General features: G+C 46.4%; 1 protein-coding gene across 4 annotated transcripts in view; it reads left to right on the forward strand.

Moving 5' to 3' along the window:
* The window catches only part of SEC31B (SEC31 homolog B, COPII coat complex component), a 169,009-nt gene that overhangs the window by 117,016 nt on the left and 34,273 nt on the right, over positions 1-17,720 (forward strand). For all 4 annotated transcript variants that reach the window (XM_073585777.1, XM_073585778.1, XM_073585779.1 and 1 more), the window contains 2 exons: positions 1,745-1,949; positions 16,825-17,121. In XM_073585777.1, the coding sequence (XP_073441878.1) occupies positions 1,745-1,949; positions 16,825-17,121 (502 nt within the window). The remainder of the gene's footprint in view (positions 1-1,744; positions 1,950-16,824; positions 17,122-17,720) is intronic.

The raw sequence follows: 17,720 nt of genomic DNA on the forward strand, positions 1-17,720 counted from the left end.
ACTAGTGTAGGCTGAACCTGCTGAGATCGATTAGTTTGTCTGACAGTCTAGCGTGAATGGGTCCTGAGTAGATAATGGTCAGGGGAGTTAAAGAGGTTGTCCGGTCCAAATTGATAAGTCTGCAGTCATTCTGTCTGAGTGCAGACTTATGAATCCCCCCGAGCGCACGCTCTTTGTGCTACAAGGATTCGCCAGTTTCTGAGCAGGGGACTGGCAGGTACATATGCGTTATACATACTCCCGGCCAGTGGACGTGGCCTCGCTCTCCATACACTTGTATGGAGCAAGGCCGTGCCCTCTAGTTTTCCACTCCCACTGAATGGCTGCATCACATATCGGAGAGTATGTGGCCGGTAGTATGTATAACTCACACATACCTTCAAGTCCCTTCTCAGAAACCAGCGAATCCTCATAGCACACAGTGCATGCGCTGGGGAGATTCTTAAATCTGTAGTCTCACATAGGGCAGTGAATGGCAGGGCTGGGCATGATTCCCGCCGGCTATACGATCAGCCAAATCCTCATTCAGCCAGCAGTTGTCTAATGTGTATGGGGGACTTTAGTCTAAAGAGTGGTGCAAACATGTAAAAGAAGAGATCAGAGCTTTGCACCAACAAGGAAAAAGATGCAAAAAGATAGCAAAGCTGGAAGCGCAGATCACAGGTTCAGAGTTAGGCCTGTTTCACACTTCCGTTTTTGTCCTCAGTCAAAATCCACCAATTTTAGAAAAAAACGGATCCGCCAAAAAGGGGCTGATCCATTTTTTTCCCCTATAGACTTACATTAGTGGCAGATCTTGACTGACAGTCGTTCATCCCACATGTTTTTTGACGGATCCGCCAAGATTTTAGCGGCTCCCGGGCGGATGAGACGGACAATGCAACGTCTTTTTTCCTTGACGGTCCGCTATTTTTTGTTCCGGGACCGGAATCTATCTTTCTTTCTTTCTTTCTTTCTTTCTTTTTTTCTTTCTTTTTCTTTCTTTTTCTTTCTTTTTCTTTTTCTTTTTCTTTCTTTTTCTTTTTCTTTCTTTTTCTTTCTTTTTCTTTCTTTTTCTTTTTCTTTCTTTTTCTTTCTTTTTCTTTTTCTTTCTTTTTCTTTCTTTTTCTTTCTTTTTCTTTCTTTTTCTTTTTCTTTCTTTTTCTTTCTTTTTCTTTCTTTTTCTTTCTTTTTCTTTCTTTTTCTTTCTTTTTCTTTCTTTTTCTTTCTTTTTCTTTCTTTTTCTTTCTTTTTCTTTCTTTTTCTTTCTTTCTTTCTTTCTTTCTCTCTCTTCCCTGCATGCCGACTCCAGCGGATCCGTCAAGTACTCGGATCCGGTGCCATACGTTTGCCACACGACGGAGACGGATCCGTATTTAACGGCTCTGGCAGATTTAGCCGGCCGTCAAAATACGGAAATGTGAAACAGGCCTTGGTGTAATCATTGTTCATATATCTGGCAGGAGGAGGCAGTCACCAGATTCCTAAGAAGGCAGGGGGTCCAAACCCTCCAGTGACTGCAAGGACATACAGCCAGATTTGGTGGCATCATGCACTGAGGTTTCGGGTTGTAGGTAGGGGAAGCTATCCGTGTCCGATATCCATGACGCACATCCCTAGTGACCCAAAAGCACAAGAATATCTGCTCAAACATAATTTAAATAAAATTAAGTAAGGCTCAGAATTTTGGGGATTCTATATGTATACGTATGTTTTTTCATTTTTTCACAATAACATTGGCTATTATTACTTTTAATATTTGTAGGCTTTATTCCAGTCTCCAACTAGCACTGTACTTCCACCCCCGCCTTCAGTGCCTTCACCATTCATACCTCAGCCAATGCCCGCGACAGTGCCACCCCCTCCATCCATCCCATTCCAACCTTCCTCTGGCCAGTCTTCTACTGTCTATCATAGATATGGAGCCTGGCAGCCTTATCCAGGATCACAGCCCCCGTCAGCTGTGCCAGGTGAGTGCAAAGAGAGGAAACTATACAAGGAAATTATTTGATGCGTTATGATATTGTATAGCTTTAATAATCGTTTTTTTCCGGCTGAAAAACTACTCGCAGCTTGATTTGTTTGTTTCATCTTTTGAAGTCGATGTAAACAGATCCGTTTTTAGGGTATGTGCACACGTTGCAGAATTTTCTGCAGAGAATCCACATCTCTTGGCAGAAAACGCAGGGAAAAACGCTTGCGGTTTTCATGCAGAATTGATGCGTATTTTAATGCTTTTTTGCTGTGCGGATTTGTTTGATGGTGCTGCGAATGGATTCAGTTGAAATTTCTCTCTTGTACTTCTGGAAGAGAAAGAGAGACTAGGCCAGACTGGAAAACGCAGCTGCAGATCCGCAAAAAGAATTAACATGCTGTGGGGAAAAAAAAACCTGCTGCAAATATGCGTGGATTTTTCTGCAGCATGTGCACAGCAATTCTTAATATACCGTTCATTAACATTGGCTGTGCAAAATCCGCCACCTGTGCACATAGCCTTAAGCTGCGCGTTTTTCATCAATTTGAAACTGATACAGACTTTTCTTTACTGGATACTTTTAAACGGATGAGTACTGGTCATGTGAACACGGCTGGAGGCTACATTCTCACACTGCGAGAAAGTGGACAGCACAAGGACATATAACAGACAACTTCCAGAACTGTAGAGTTACATGGATCAGTTCACACATTTGAGAAAACCATATACCGTGGCATGTAAAAGTTAGAGCACCCTTGGTAAAAAAATTTTGTTATTGTGAACAGTTAAGTAAGTTGAAGATGAAATTACCTCTAAAAAGCCTAAAAGGAAAGATGACACATTTACTTTGTATTTTAGGCAAAAAGCTGTATGTATATTTTCATCTTTTACATTTTAAAAATTACAAAAAGGAAAATGGGCAAAAGTTTGGGCACCCTGCATGCCTAGTACTTAGTAGCACTCTCATTTGCAAATATCACAGCTTGTAAACACTTTTTGTAGCCAGACAAGAGTCTTTCAATTCTTGTTTGTGGGATTTTCATCCTTAGAAAATACTTCCTGTTCTGTGAGGCTCCTGGGTCGTCTTTAATGCACTGCTATTTTGAGGTCTAGTCACAGATTTGCAATGATGTTCAGATCAGGGGACTGTGTGGGACATTGGAAAACCTTCAGGTTGCGCGTTTTGAGGTAGGCTATTGTGGATTTTGACATGTGTTTAGGATCATTATCCATCTGTAGAAGCCATCCTCTTTTCAACTTCAGCTTTTCTGAAGGCGTGTGTGTGAGTATATGTGTGTGTATGTGTGTGTGTGTGTATGTATGTATATAGTATGTACACTGCTCAAAAAAATAAAGTGATCACTTAAACAACAGAATATAACTATAAGGAGATCAAACTTCTGTGAAATCAAACTGTCTAGTTGGGAAGCAACACTGTTTGACAATCAATTTCACATGCTGTTGTGCAAATGGAATAGACAACAAATGGAAATTATTTGCAATAATCAAGACACTTTCGATAAACGAGTGGTTCTGCAGGTGGGGACCACAGACCACATCTCAGTACCAATGCTTTCTGGCTCATGTTTTGGTCACTTTTGAATGTTTGTTGCGCTTTCACACTTGTGGTAGCATGAGACGGACTCTACAACCCATACAAGTGGCTCAGGTAGTGCAGCTCATCCAGGATGGCACATCAATGCGAGCTGTGGCAAGAAGGTTTGCTGTGTCTGTCAGCGTAGTGTCCAGAGGTTGGAGGTGCTACCAGGAGAGAGGCCAGGAGACGTGGAGGGGGCCGATGGAGGGCAACAACCCAGCAGCAGGACCGCTACCTCAGCCTTTGTGCAAGGAGGAACAGGAGGAGCACTGCCAGAGCCCTGCAAAATGACCTCCAGCAGGCCACAAATGTGCATGTGTCTGCACAAACTGTTACAAACCGACTCCATGAGGATGGTCTGAGTGCCCGATGTCCAGAGATGGGGGTTGTGCTGACAGCCCAACAGCATGTGAAATTGATTGTCAATCAGTGATGCTTCCTAACTGGACAGTTTGATTTCACAGAAGTTTGATTTACTTGGAGTTATAGTCTATTGTTTAAGTGTTCCCTTTATTTTTTTGAGCAGTGTATATACCGTATATACTCGAGTATAAGCCGAGTTTTTCAGCCCATTTTTTTGGGCTGAAAGTCCCCCTCCCGACTTATACTCAACTCATATTCCGGAGGTCGGCGGGAGCGCAGGTGTCACAGATCATACTCGCCCCCTCCTGACGCACAGTCTGTGCACCCCCTACTTCTCCCATGGTCTCAGCGCCCCAGCTCTTCCTGCGTTCAGAGGTCATGTGGTACCGCTCATTAAGGTTATGAATATGCGCTTTTCATAACTTTCTATAGGGTCATACAACAGTGGTAAACTACATCTCCATACGTCAACTTCTCAGCTGCTTCACAATTCCATCCTATTCAGCCACTATTTTAGTGACCATTGTTACCTTATCTAACATGTCACCCTATCTAATATGTTTATATACATTCTAACAATTTGCACTTTATTGTTCTGTTCAACTCACTAAAATTTTTGCTCTATGAATGCAGTCGTTCAGATATGTTTCATCGCTTTAGGATTTTGGATTTATTGTGCATATAGCTAGTGCTGCAGCAAAAGCTAAAAAGTGCAGCTGGTGACAGCTCTCAGTAATACTAATTGGTGGTGGAATATCCTGCTGGACTCCTATCATAAAATGGCTGTGTAGCTGATCACAAGTAATCATGCATAGACTGAGTTTAGCTAAAAGGATCATCATCTGCATTTAATTGAACAGTTGCAAAATGCACTTTAATTGTATGTAACAGACCACTTTAAAATAGAATTCTGAAGTACGGGCCGCACCAGCCAAATTGTCATTTTTTTGCCTCTTAGTCTGTAATCATTATATCATATGTAAAATTTTGTGTGACATATAACTTGATTCTTTGCAGTTTTTAATATTGACCTATTCGCTTTTATTACATTTGAGCTCTAGTATTGTTTTCCGTCTTGCACCTTATACTGATTTTAAATTATTTAAGATTATCTACCAATAAAAATTTGGTTTTACATGTAGACGTTTTACTTGCCATAGTGAAATCATGCCTTTGGTAAGTTCTCAGTTCTATACTATTTAAGGCAGCACTGCACCTCAGTGGTTAGCACTACAGCCTTGCAGCGCTGGGGTCCTCTATTCAAATCCCACCAAGGACAACATCTGCCAGGAGTTTGTATGTTCTCCCCGTGTTTGTGTGGGTTTTCTCCGGGTTCTCCAGTTTCCTCCCACACTCCAAAGACATACTGATAGGGAATTTAGATTGCGAGACCCAATGGGGACAGCAATGATAATTTATGTAAAGTGCTGCCCAAAATGATGGCGCTATGTAGGCATAAGAAATCAACAATATTTCTCGTTCGCCTTATTGGAGGACACAGAGACCATGGGTGTATGCTGCTGCCACTAGGAGGCTGACACTATGCACAAAAAAGGTTAGCTCCTCCTCCGCAGTGTACACCCCACCGACCGGCAGGGAATTCCTCAGTTTAGCTTAGTGTCAGTAGGAGGTGGACACGGGTCTTTCATTAGACCCATATCTACCTCGTCATGCGTCGTTCCTTTACAGGTTCTACGGAGGGATACAGAGTGAAAAGTCACATCTGTACTCCCACATGGAGTCTGCGAGTACGGCGTGTACTGCCACCCCGTATCCTTGCAGTTCTCCGCGGCAGGACCAGCCAGACGGACGCCGACACCAAGACGTGCCAGCGACTCCAGGGGTCCTTGTCGCCAGTCTCCCTCCCACTCGCCTACCAGAGCCTGTCGGTTGGATGAGACGCAGCAGTTCTTCAGTCCCAGGTAACGGATCGGGGATGGGTGAGTATGGATTTTTTATTTTTATTTACCTTGCTGCCCATTCCCGACGGACAGGGGGTGCGCCTCTTCAATGGCACAGGGAGCGGGCGCTGCGGTCGCTCGCAGTCGCCCTACGCCCATTGGCACACCATGCTCCATATTGCTGGCCCCCGCGTTCCCCCCTTCCCTCCCCCCTTTCTGGGGACAGGGAGTACAGGGCCTCTTCCTCTCCTTCTTCCCTTGGACGCGGCTTCCGGCGGCGGCGGCGTCCTTTTTCCGACCTCCGCGCCGACCCCCTGCTGACAGGCGGCCGCCGCAACTAATTTAGGCCCCGGCTTTAGTTCGGGCCTACCGCAGCGTCGCGGCCACGCCCCCCGCCCCTTTCTTCTAAGCGGGCTTCTCTCCCGCTCTTCCCAGGCCCTCCCACCGCCTGTCCTTCACCTGCCCAGCCCGCTATTGGCCAGAGGGCAGAGAGTTTTAACCCTGTGGTGTGCTCCACCCTCCCTCCTCTCCTGGACGCGCGCTCTTTCTCAGGCAGGCGTCATTTTCCCAGCCTGTCAGCCGGACACCAGCTCGTCACCGGATATCACCATCTGCCAGCTGGTTTTTTCGCTCAGGTGGTCTGTCGGATGGATTTCGCTCTGACCCGCATCCACTGACAGGTCGCAGAGCATCGCTTCTGGGGACACCGGACCGTGAGTAGCTCTGCACTGCAGACTGACCCTTCTCCGCCCTCTGTCCCCCAACCTTCCGGCACTACCTCAGCTTTTCACTAGGTCTAACTTCAGCCTGACGCCGTCCAGGGGCCATCTACTGCCCCAGGTGAGGGTGAACCCCCCCACGCCTGGCTGGGCCTCCTCTCTATCTCAATCAGTGGCAGACCTCACCAAGGTGTCTCAGTCCCTGGTGACCGTTCTGGATACGTTGCCCCTGGACTCTTCGGCAGGGCCACGCAGGTCCCAAGTTATTCCATCTGAGTCAGCCAGCTTTAGTCGCAAAAGACCCAGCCGGAATCCTCTCCTCGCCCCATCTCACCGCATAGCCCTTCTCAGCAGCCTCCCACTCGGGCCTCCTCTCCCGAGTCAGGTGAAGCGCTTTCGGACAGGTCATCTGAGGGGATTTTATAGCTGGATTCAGACCAGGATGCAAACATGAAGTTCACAGTGCAGAACCTCATTGCAGCGATCCATCATACCTTCGATATTGCTGACTCCCCTGCGAAATCCTCAGATCAGGAGGTTTCGTTCAGACGGGCAGAAACTCCCTCCAGGGTATTTCCTTTCCATTCCGAGTTTGGAAAGATTTTTACCAGGGAAAGAGAGGATCCGACCAGACGCTTTCAAAGAGGAAAGCGTCTCGGCGTACTCTATCCATTCGCTAAGGAGCTCACGGACAACTGGTCTGCTTCTCCCTCGGTGGATCCGCCCGTGTCCAGGCTTTCCAATAATACGGTTCTCCCGCTTTCAGGTGTGGCGTCCCTAAAGGATTCTAATGACAGGATTATAGAATCCCTGGCGAAGTCTGCCTTCGAAGCGGCTTCAGCGGCGGTATGTCCAAGCTTGGCTTCTTCCTGGGCAGCAAAGGCCATAGCCACGTGGGCAGACTACCTTCGTCAGGGCATCTTGGATAAAGCGCAACCGGAGCGTTTGGCCGATCTCGCCAATCAGATCTTCCATGCGGGGGTCTATCTTCTTTCCGCTTCCTTGGATGCCGCATCCTGCGCAGTTCAGGCGTCAAGCAACGTAGTTGCAATTCGACGTACAATTTGGCTAAAGGCCTGGCCAGCGGACTTGTCTTCTAAAAAGTCCCTCACTAACCTGCCTTTTCAGGGGGTGCGCCTCCTTGGGTCCCAATCGGACCAGATTATTAAGGACGCCTCTGGAGGCACGAGTTCACTCCTCCCTCAGTCCAAGCCTCGCAGTCCTCCACTAAGGCGTTAGTTTCGACCCTTTCGGGCTTTCCGCCGTTTCAATACGGCAGACAACTCCAGCCAACAGAGACCGCAGGCTCGCCAGGATAGAAAGTTTCCTTCAGACCCACTCCTTCCTGGTGATCCCACTCTTCCCAGGGCAGACCGTCCAGATCTAGATCTGGACGGTCTACTTCAGCATGACTATCGTCGGGCACTCGAGGGGTCCTTCCAATTGGGAGATCGGCTTCCTTCAGGGACGTTTGGCTGGCCTCCGTAGAGGAAGCTTGGGTCAGGGAGGTCGTATCACCAGGATACAAGATAGAGTTCGTCTCTCTTCCACGGGATCGTTTCTTCGAATCCCAGCCTCCAAAAGATCCAGCCTTGATCTCGGGGTTCTCTACGGCTATCGCCTCTCTCCTCAGTTCCGGGGTGATTGTGCCCTTTCCCGAATCGGAGCGCTTCACTAGGTTCTATTCGAACCTGTTTGTAGTGCCGAAAAGAAGAAGAAAAAAAAAAAGAAAAAAAGGCGCAGCTCGACCCATCTTGGTTCTCAAGCCGCTCAACAAGAGGGTCCGCCTTCGCCACTTCCGCATGGAGTCGCTTCGCTCGGTCATCACTTCCATGGAGGAGCAGGATTTCATGTGCTCAATAGACATCCAAGATGCCTATTTACATGTTCCAATTTTCTCCGGACATCATAAGTTACTGCGTCTTGCGATTCGTCAGCACCACTACCAGTTCGTCGCACTGCCCTTCGGTCTTGCCACCGCTCCCAGAGTCTTCACTAAGATCATGGCTGCGTTGTTGGCTTCATTGAAGGTCAGAGGTCTCGTTCTTTTCCCGTACCTCGACGATATTCTGATCAAAGCTCCCTCATTTCAACAGGCTCACCAAAGTTTGTCAATCGTCCTGGACACTTTCCAATTTCGGGTGGATCATCAACAGGAAAAAGTCCTCTCTGATTCCTACCCAACCTCTGGTCTTTCTAGGCGGCCTACGGTTCGACACTCATCGGTCAAGGGTCTTTCTCCCACAAGAGAAGATTCTCTCCCTGCAGCAGGAAGTACGATCGCTGCAGATCACACGACTCCCGTCCCTCCGTAAAGCCATGAGGGTCCTGGGAAAGATGGTGGCGGCGATAGAGGCAGTTCCCTTTGTCCAATTTCACGCCAGACCTCTCCTGCAGGCCATTCTGTCGAGGTGGAACAGATCGCCTCTGTCCCTGGATTGCCCTGTTCATCTTTCATACCGGATCAAGCGGTCCCTCAACTGGTGGTTGACGTCGCCTCTCATTCTATCGGGTCGTTCCTTTCTTCCCATTCACTGGCAGATAGTAACAGCAGATGCCAGTCTCCTCGGCTGGGGGGCAGTGTTCCGCAACCACACGGTTCAGGGCCGATGGTCGGATCGGGATTCAGCTCTGCCGATCAACGTCCTAGAGATTCGAGCGATCCATCTGGCTCTCGTTCACTGGGAGAAACTCAAGGGACTGCCTGTCCGGATTCAGACAGACAATGCCACAGCGGTGGCGTATGTCAACCGCCAAGGGGGGACACAGAGTGTCTCAGCTCTGGCGGAGGTGTCCAAGATTCTTCTTTGGGCGGAGATCTCCGTTCCGACAATCTCCGCGGTACACATTCCCGGCGTAGACAACTGGGCCGCCGATTTTCTCAGCCGGGAGGGCCTCGCGGCGGGGGAGTGGTCCCTACATCCGGAGGCGTTTCTTCTGCTCTTCCGTCGGTGGGGCACCCCGGACGTAGACCTCCTGGCGTCTCGCCTCAACAGGAAAGTCCCACAGTTTGTTTCCAGGTCTCGAGACACTCTGGCAGTGGGCGCCGATACTCTGGCCGTTCCTTGGTTGCAGTTCGAACTCCCCTACCTGTTCTCCCCCTGCCTCTTCTGCCCAAGCTGTTGAAGAAGATCAAGGCATAAGGAATTCCAGTCATTCTCCTTGCCCCGAATTGGCCCAGAAGGTCTTGGTTCGCGGACATTGTCAACCTTCTCGCGGACGCCCCCTGGAAGCTTCCAGACAGAACAGATCTGCTGTCTCGAGGTCCGATTTGCCACCCCAATTCTCGGCCGCTCATTTTAACGGCGTTGCTGTTGAGACCGAGGTTTTGAAACAAGCAGGATTTTCCAACCAAGTAATTCAGGCCATGATCCGAGCCAGAAAGCCATCTTCTTCCAAGATCTACTACCGTACTTGGAAGGCCTATTTCACTTGGTGTGAGTCCTATGGCTTCGCGCCCATGTCTTTTTCGCTCCATTCAATCCTAGCGTTTCTTCAGGCAGGACTGGATGCGGGGCTTGCCCTCAGTTCCTTGAAAGGTCAGGTTTCGGCACTGTCCATTTTGTTTCAAAAGACATTGGCTTCCTGTCCTCAGGTCAAGACCTTTCTTCAGGGCGTGGCTCACACGGTTCCGCCGTACCGGGCGCCCGTGGATCCATGGGACCTTAATCTGGTTCTAGGGGTTCTGCAAGGTCCTCCCTTTGAACCTATCAGAGATATTTCCCTTTCTCTCCTTTCTTTGAAGGTAGCCTTTCTGGTGGCCATCACTTCCGTCCGGCGCGTGTCGGAATTGGCAGCTCTTTCTTGCCAATCTCCCTTCCTGGTACTTCACCATGATAAGGTGGTTCTACAGCCCCTGCCCTCTTTCCATCCGAAGGTGGTGTCTTCGTTTCACCTCAAGGAGGAGATCGTTCTGCCGTCCTTCTGTCCGAGTCCCGCTCATTCCCGAGAGCGGTCCTTCAACAAGCTGGATCTGGTTAGGGCGATAAGGGTCTATCTGTCTAGGACGACTCCCTTCCGAAAGACAGTCGCTTTTCATTATTCCAGACGGGGCGCGGAAAGGTCTCCCGGCGTCAAAGGCCACTGTTGCTCGCTGGATCAAATCGGCAATTTTGGAAGCCTACCGAGTTAAGCGTCGCGGAGCCCCTCCGGGATCAGGGCCCACTCTACTCGGGCAGTGGGTGCCTCCTGGGCGGTACGCCACAGAGCTTCTGTGCTGCAGCTTTGCAAAGCTGCATCCTGCTCATCGGTTCACACGTTTGTGAAATGCTGCAGAGTCCACACCTACGCTTCGGCGGAAGCCAGCCTAGGTAGAAGGATTCTGCAGGCGGCGGTGGTGAGTCCGCTGGCCTGATGGAAGTTTGTTTCCCACCCCAGGGACTGCTTTGGGACGTCCCATGGTCTCTGTGTCCCCCAATAAGGCGAACGAGAAAACAGGATTTTTAAGTTGCTTACCGTAAAATCTGTTTCTCGGAGCCTTCATTGGGGGACACAGCACCCTCCCAAGTTCTACAACTCCTGTCCTTATGTTTGTTGGTTATTTACAGTTGAGTTGTCTGTTCTGTTTTTCAATCTATTCTGTTACTTCTCCTACTGCTTTCTCACTAACTGAGGAATTCCCTGCCGGTCGGTGGGGTGTACACTGCGAAGGAGGAGCTAACCTTTTTTGTGCATAGTGTCAGCCTCCTAGTGGCAGCAGCATGCACCCATGGTCTCTGTGTCCCCCAATGAAGGCTCCGAGAAACAGATTTTACGGTAAGCAACTTAAAAATCCTGTTTTCTATCATCCTCCCTGCAGCGGAACTTTAGACTGATCAGTCTGAAAATGTGACCGTTATCACATTAGGTCATGCCAGATCTAAAGTTTGCTGTTTCTAAACCACGTGAAAAATGTGGTGCAGGGCAAGATAGCTTTTTAAATCTCCCATAATATATTTTAGAAAGTTGCATAGCGTCTCATTATTCCTCTAAATATGAATGATGCTACTATACTGCAGTCTGAATTCACAGTATGTTGGTTTATGCTGGGAACTGTTCAAAAGGGCCACAAAACAATTTCCGCTTAATTCTCATGACATGGCAGGACTGGATTTCCTGTAACTGAATCCTCAGAAAAAGGGGTTCTCCAGGAAATTAGGAAAAATCTTTAAAAAAAAAAAATAAATAATAATAATTCCTAAATACCTTCAATTAGAAAATCATAAGGCTATGTGCACACGCTGCGGGTTTTTCCCCACGGATCCGCAGGTAAACAATGGAACAGGTGCCAAACCGCTGTGGAATCCGCAGAAAGAATTGACATGCTGTGGTTTGTAAACCGCGCGGAAAAAAACGCAGCATGGGCACAGCGGTTTTGAAAACCCATAGGATAACATGGTACTGTACACTGTCTGCGGAACTGCTGCAGATCCGCAGGGCTAAAAACACTGCGGAACCGCAACAGAATCCGCAGCGTGTGCACATAGCCTAATTGTTATCTTTAGGAAGATTATCTCTAAATTACATAAAAATTGCTTCTTTCTTGTTCAGTTGACAGAAAAATGTCTTGGAACGTTGGGACACGTCAGATGCTTGTGAGCATGTGCAGTAGGAAGCTCCGCTGCTGTGACCTGAAAAAACCTATCTCCAGGTCACAGCAGCTGGGCTCCCTACGGCACATGCTCAGAGTCCTACCCTAACATTGTAGGACAGGTTTCTATCACTGCAACAAGATGGTGGCCATTTTTACTATAGTGATTACCTTCCTAGACCAAACTAATGTGATTTGCCAATTAAAGGTATTTTAGAAATTTATTCATAACATTTTTCTATTATTTTTCCCCATTCCCAGAGAACCCCTTTTAATGCATTTAGACGGTTATTTTAGCTTTTAAGTGACTTATTATTTAATGTAGCATTCAAAGTTGTGAGGTCTGACAAGATGATTAGGTGGGTACATGTAAGGATGGCGTTTATCCCTTCTGTATGTGCACCACTGCCGCACGTACTCCTCTGAAAGGGTTTGCTTCGGCTTTTTGTTACTGAAGATTAGTCGGTGACTTCTATTTGCAGGTGCCACTTCTTTTATGTGCAATGTAACACTGAAAGAATATTTTTAAAGTTGTATTAAAGTCTGGTTTAGGAGAATGTAGGTTTTAATCCTTTAAATTTCTCTGCTCGGGCAAGCTGGGCTCCTTTTTTTTTCGTTTAATGCTCACATAATTGCTTTTACTTTCTGGTCATAGAATCGGTTTGATTCTAGACATCTGCATGAAGTCTGTCACTCTTTGTCTGCAATCCATTTAGATCGCTGAAAGACTGGTGGCCGGTGGGCGGTTACTGGTCACATCTCAAGTGCTTAATCCGCCAACTGTTGCCAAACACTCCAGTGGCTGTGGGAGATTTCTGCAGGTCCTTCATGCTGTTTTGTTCGAATACAATTCTCCTGTGTTAGCTCTTTGTGGCCTTCTCTTGACAAGGGGCCGGGGATATTATAGCAATGGGGAAATAAGTTTCTTCTGGCCTGTGACTTTCAGGCTGTTGACAAGTGTATTAGTAAGAGAATTGCGCAGTATTTCATGATTTGACTCCCATAAAGATTGGCCTGTAATAAACAACATAGCAACTAGGAGAACTGCTTTATAGTACGAGGGAAAGCTGTCATAGATCAAGTAATGTTTGTATGTGTTCCTTCCCTGCACTTTATAAAGCAAACCGGTCAGCAGGATTTTGCTAAGTAAACTACAGTTATTGTCAGGATGACAGTGTTAAACTGATTAAAATGATACCTGGGTTGAAGAAATCCGTCTTGTGGTTCTCGTGTAGTCAGTGTTAGAAGTTTTCAATTAATGATCTGCTCGTGCTTCGGGGCAAGACTGTAGACGGAGTCTTATCTTCCTGCTACAGGCCAGAAAAACCAAGGGAAGACCTGACCACAGGCCACCCTGAAACACAAACAGTCTGTGTCTCTATGATGAGGAACATGTTTGTGCTTCGGGGCAGTCTTTAGGCAGGTTTTTCCTTGGTTTCTCTAGCCTCGAGCAGGAAGATAAGACTCTTCCTACAGTCCCGTCCCAGAGCACGGGCATATCATTACCTGAAAACTTCTAAAACTGGTTACACAAGAACCCCAAGACTGATTTCTTCACCCCAGGTATTATTTTAATCAGTATAGCAGCAGCAACCTTCCAGTATCTGTAGTTTACTAAGCAAAATCCTGCTGACAGGTTCGCTTTAAAGGCTTTTTTACTACTTGTTTGTTTCCAGTTAGAGCAAGGTGTAGCAGCACAGGCCTGTCCTTCCTGGCATTGGGGGGGCTGTCCTCTTCCTGGCATTGGGGGGGCTTTCCTCTTCCTGGCATTGGGGGTTGGTCCCTTTGCTGGCATTAGGGGTCTGTCTTGTCTGTTTAAACATCAAGAAATGTTTTTGAAACTAAATTAGATGGAACTGCTGGTGAGTCGCGGCAAAATCCGCAAGTGTGGATTTGAGTAAAAAAAAATTTTATTTGTATTTTTTTTTAATATATATATATATATATATATATATATATATATATATATATATATATATATATATATATATACATACACACACCGTATATACTTGTGTATAAGCCGAGATTTTCAGTCCATTTTTTGGGGCTGAAAGTCCCCCTTTTGGCTTATATGCGAGTCACATACCTGGGGGTCGGCGCGGGAGGGGGAGCGGGGGTGTCAGAGATCATACATGCCTCCCCTGGTGCGGTCTCTGCAGCTCCCCCGCTTCTTCACGGTCCCCCTTCCTGCCTTCATCGGTCACATGGTACCGCTCATTAAACTCATGAATATGCGCATATTCATGAGTGGTACCACGCGACCTCTGAAGGCAGGAAAGGGAGACCGTGAAGAAGCGGGGGAGCTGCAGAGACCGCGCCATAGGAGGTAAGTATAGCAATATTCACCTGTTCGCGTTGTCCATCGCTGCTCACAGTGACGCGGTTAGTGCATTCCGTGCCCTCTGCTGCCTGAACGTCACTGACAGACGACATGGCAAACAGCGGTGAGCAGCGATGGCCCCCAGACAGGTGAGGTCCTGAGCAGGAGAGGTGAGTATGGCTTTTTTTTTGCAGCAGCAGCAGCAACATATGGGGGCATATCCTATGGGGCAGCATATGGGGGCATATCCTACGGGGCAGCATATGGGGGCATATCCTATGGGGCAGCATATGGGGGCATATCCTATGGGGCAGCATATGGGGGCATATCCTATGGGGCAGCATATGGGGGCATATCCTATGGGGCAGCATATGGGGGCATATCCTATGGGGCAGCATATGGGGGCATATCCTATGGGGCAGCATATGGGGGCATATCCTATGGGGCAGCATATGGGGGCATATCCTATGGGGCAGCATATGGGGGCATATCCTATGGGGCAGCATATGGGGGCATATCCTATGGGGCAGCATATGGGGGCATATCCTATGGGGCAGCATATGGGGGCATATCCTATGGGGCAGCATATGGGGGCATATCCTATGGGGCAGCATATGGGGGCATATCCTATGGGGCAGCATATGGGGGCATATCCTAAGGGGCAGCATATGGGGGCATAGTCTGTGGGGCAGCATATGGGGGCATAGTCTGTGGGGCAGCATATGGGGGCATAGTCTGGGGCAGCATATGGGGGCGTAATCTATGGAGCATCTTATGGAGCCATAACCTTTATGGAGCATTATATGGGGCATATTGTGGGGGCATTATTAACCTTTGTGCAGCATTATATGGGGTGTATTTTGTATGGAGCATCTTATGGGGCCATCATGATCTGAATGTAGCATTATATGGGGCTCCTGATTCAATATGGATATTCAAAAACATTTAACCTACTGATGTCTCAATTAATTTTACTTTTATAGGTATCTGTTTTTATCTTTGAAATTTGCCAGTAGCTGCTGCATTTTCCACCCTAGGCTTATACGCGAGTCAATATGTTTTCCCAGTTTTTTGTGGCAAAATTAGGGGGGAGGGTCGGCTTATATACAGGTATTTGTATATATTAACACATTATACAGGGTGGGCCATTTGTATGGATACACCTAAATAAAATAGGAATGGTTGGTGACCCAGATCAGCGCGCTAAATTTGTAGAATGGGCAAAACAAAAATTGGAACAGGACCCTCTGTTTACACAAAACATTATGTTCAGTGATGAGGCAAACTTTTTTGGGTGGGCCATTTATATGGATACATCTAAATAACATGGGAATGGTGACCGTTTTCTTGCGTAGGGTGTCTTGCAATGAAATCTGCTGCAATGACCCGGGTACTGCGTTCACCAGACATCAACACAATTTCTATCCGCTCCTCACGTGTTAGCCTCTGCGACGCGTCAATGGTTGTAAATAAAGAGAAACTTGTAAATAACTCATGAAAGAATAAAGTTACATTAAAACCAAGCACACCATTGTTTATCTTGTGAAATTCTCAATAAGTTTGATGTGTCATATGACCCTCTTCCCATTGAAAAAAATAAAGTTGGATACAAAATGGTTGACTTCAAAATGACCGCCTGACTGCCATGGTCACCACCCATCTTGAAAAGTTTTTCCTCTCCCTTATACTAATGTGCCACAAACAAGAAGTTGATATCACCAACCATTCCCATTTTATTTAGGTGTATCCGTATAAATGGCCCACCCTGTAGATTAGTTGAATAGGCAAGACATGAAACCTTAAGACAGATGAGGCACATTTCAGGTTGATAGTCTCAATGTGTTGTGAAGACCTGACCAGGAATGTAGTCTCCACAGGCGCTGCAGTATTGGCAAAAAAGGAAGTGGGAAAGTTTATAGTCTGCTAATCTGATAAAAAAAATTTTTGCACAACTAAATGTAGTTACTGAAGTACTAAAAAAAAACATGGACGACCCAAGACTTCATGATGCACCCTAATTGATATATTTGCTATAGGGTTCCCTGTTCTCTGTGTATGCCACGATATGTCTCTATATAGTTATTTCCACTCTTTAATAGATTACATAGAAATTCTTTAAAGCAACTTATTATTTCTAATTCATATTAAACAGAAAGGAGAAGAAATAAGTGTTAGTTCTTTCTCATTGTGGGTCTTTGGCTAACTTGTCATGGAGCTTAGTACAAGTCAGTGAAGTCTTCAAGATGATAGACACGGTTGTAGATTGTAAATGCAGATGAATGAGCTTTGTGATAAGTTGGTAATCATTACCTACACTATGAAACCGTTTCATTAATTTTTGCTGCAAAAGGAATATTGTTTAAGTGTTTTATATTCCTGTGAATTCTTAACTTTTCAGGAATCCTGCAGCCTCCTCCATTGAAACCACCTCCCCCTATGTCAACCCATATGTCATTTCCTCCATCTCCTCTTGATATTCCTATGAATGTACCTGGAGTATCTAATGCATACCCGCAAGCCTTGGTTCCTCCTTTACACCCTCCTGCTTATCATCCTGTGACACGACCAGGCATTAATCAACCTCCAACACCACCCACGATGACTGCATCCCAAGCTCCATTTAACTATCCTACAGATATGGGATTCCGAGAAGGAGGACCTGGGGCACCGACCGTCCTGCCACCACCTCCAACAGGTAATTTTTTTTCTTTCCACTTGCTTCTACACTCATTTCGTGATATAATTTTAAACCATTCACGGACTTTGCAATAATCTGACAACTGGATCAGAGTGATTTGGAAATCTGCTCAAGGAGCAAAGATCCGATTTTCATATTTAATTTGAATAAAAAAGAAACTTATTTAGAATGAGTTACAATTAAAAAGGGATAAAGATGAGAGATTAAAAAAACATACAGTAGACCCTTTTGAAAATATGAGTGAGATCAGACCTGCTGCAAAAGGGGTGCAGCATTGTAGAAAAAAATGCTGTCACCCACCAGTAACAATGCATAAGCAAAATATGAACAATCATTCGTTCTCAAGAATCATTTTCTAAAAAAAAAAAAAAAAAAAAAATGAGATGTTTGGTTTCTTATCTAGTGAACATCATATTACATAACATTCTAAGACTATCTGCAGGCTTATCCTTGTTTTTTTTAGCTGAAACAGGACATGATTTTATAAAACTGATATGTAACATATTGGCGAATTATAAATTATCACCGCTATATTGATTAATTTCTTTATCAATAACTTCTCTAAAATGGCAGATATTGTGGAGTGCATGTTGTGG

This window comes from Dendrobates tinctorius, unplaced genomic scaffold, assembly GCF_039654945.1.
Source record: "Dendrobates tinctorius isolate UK_male_01 unplaced genomic scaffold, ASM3965494v1 ptg000089l, whole genome shotgun sequence".
Taxonomy (NCBI): domain Eukaryota; kingdom Metazoa; phylum Chordata; class Amphibia; order Anura; family Dendrobatidae; genus Dendrobates; species Dendrobates tinctorius.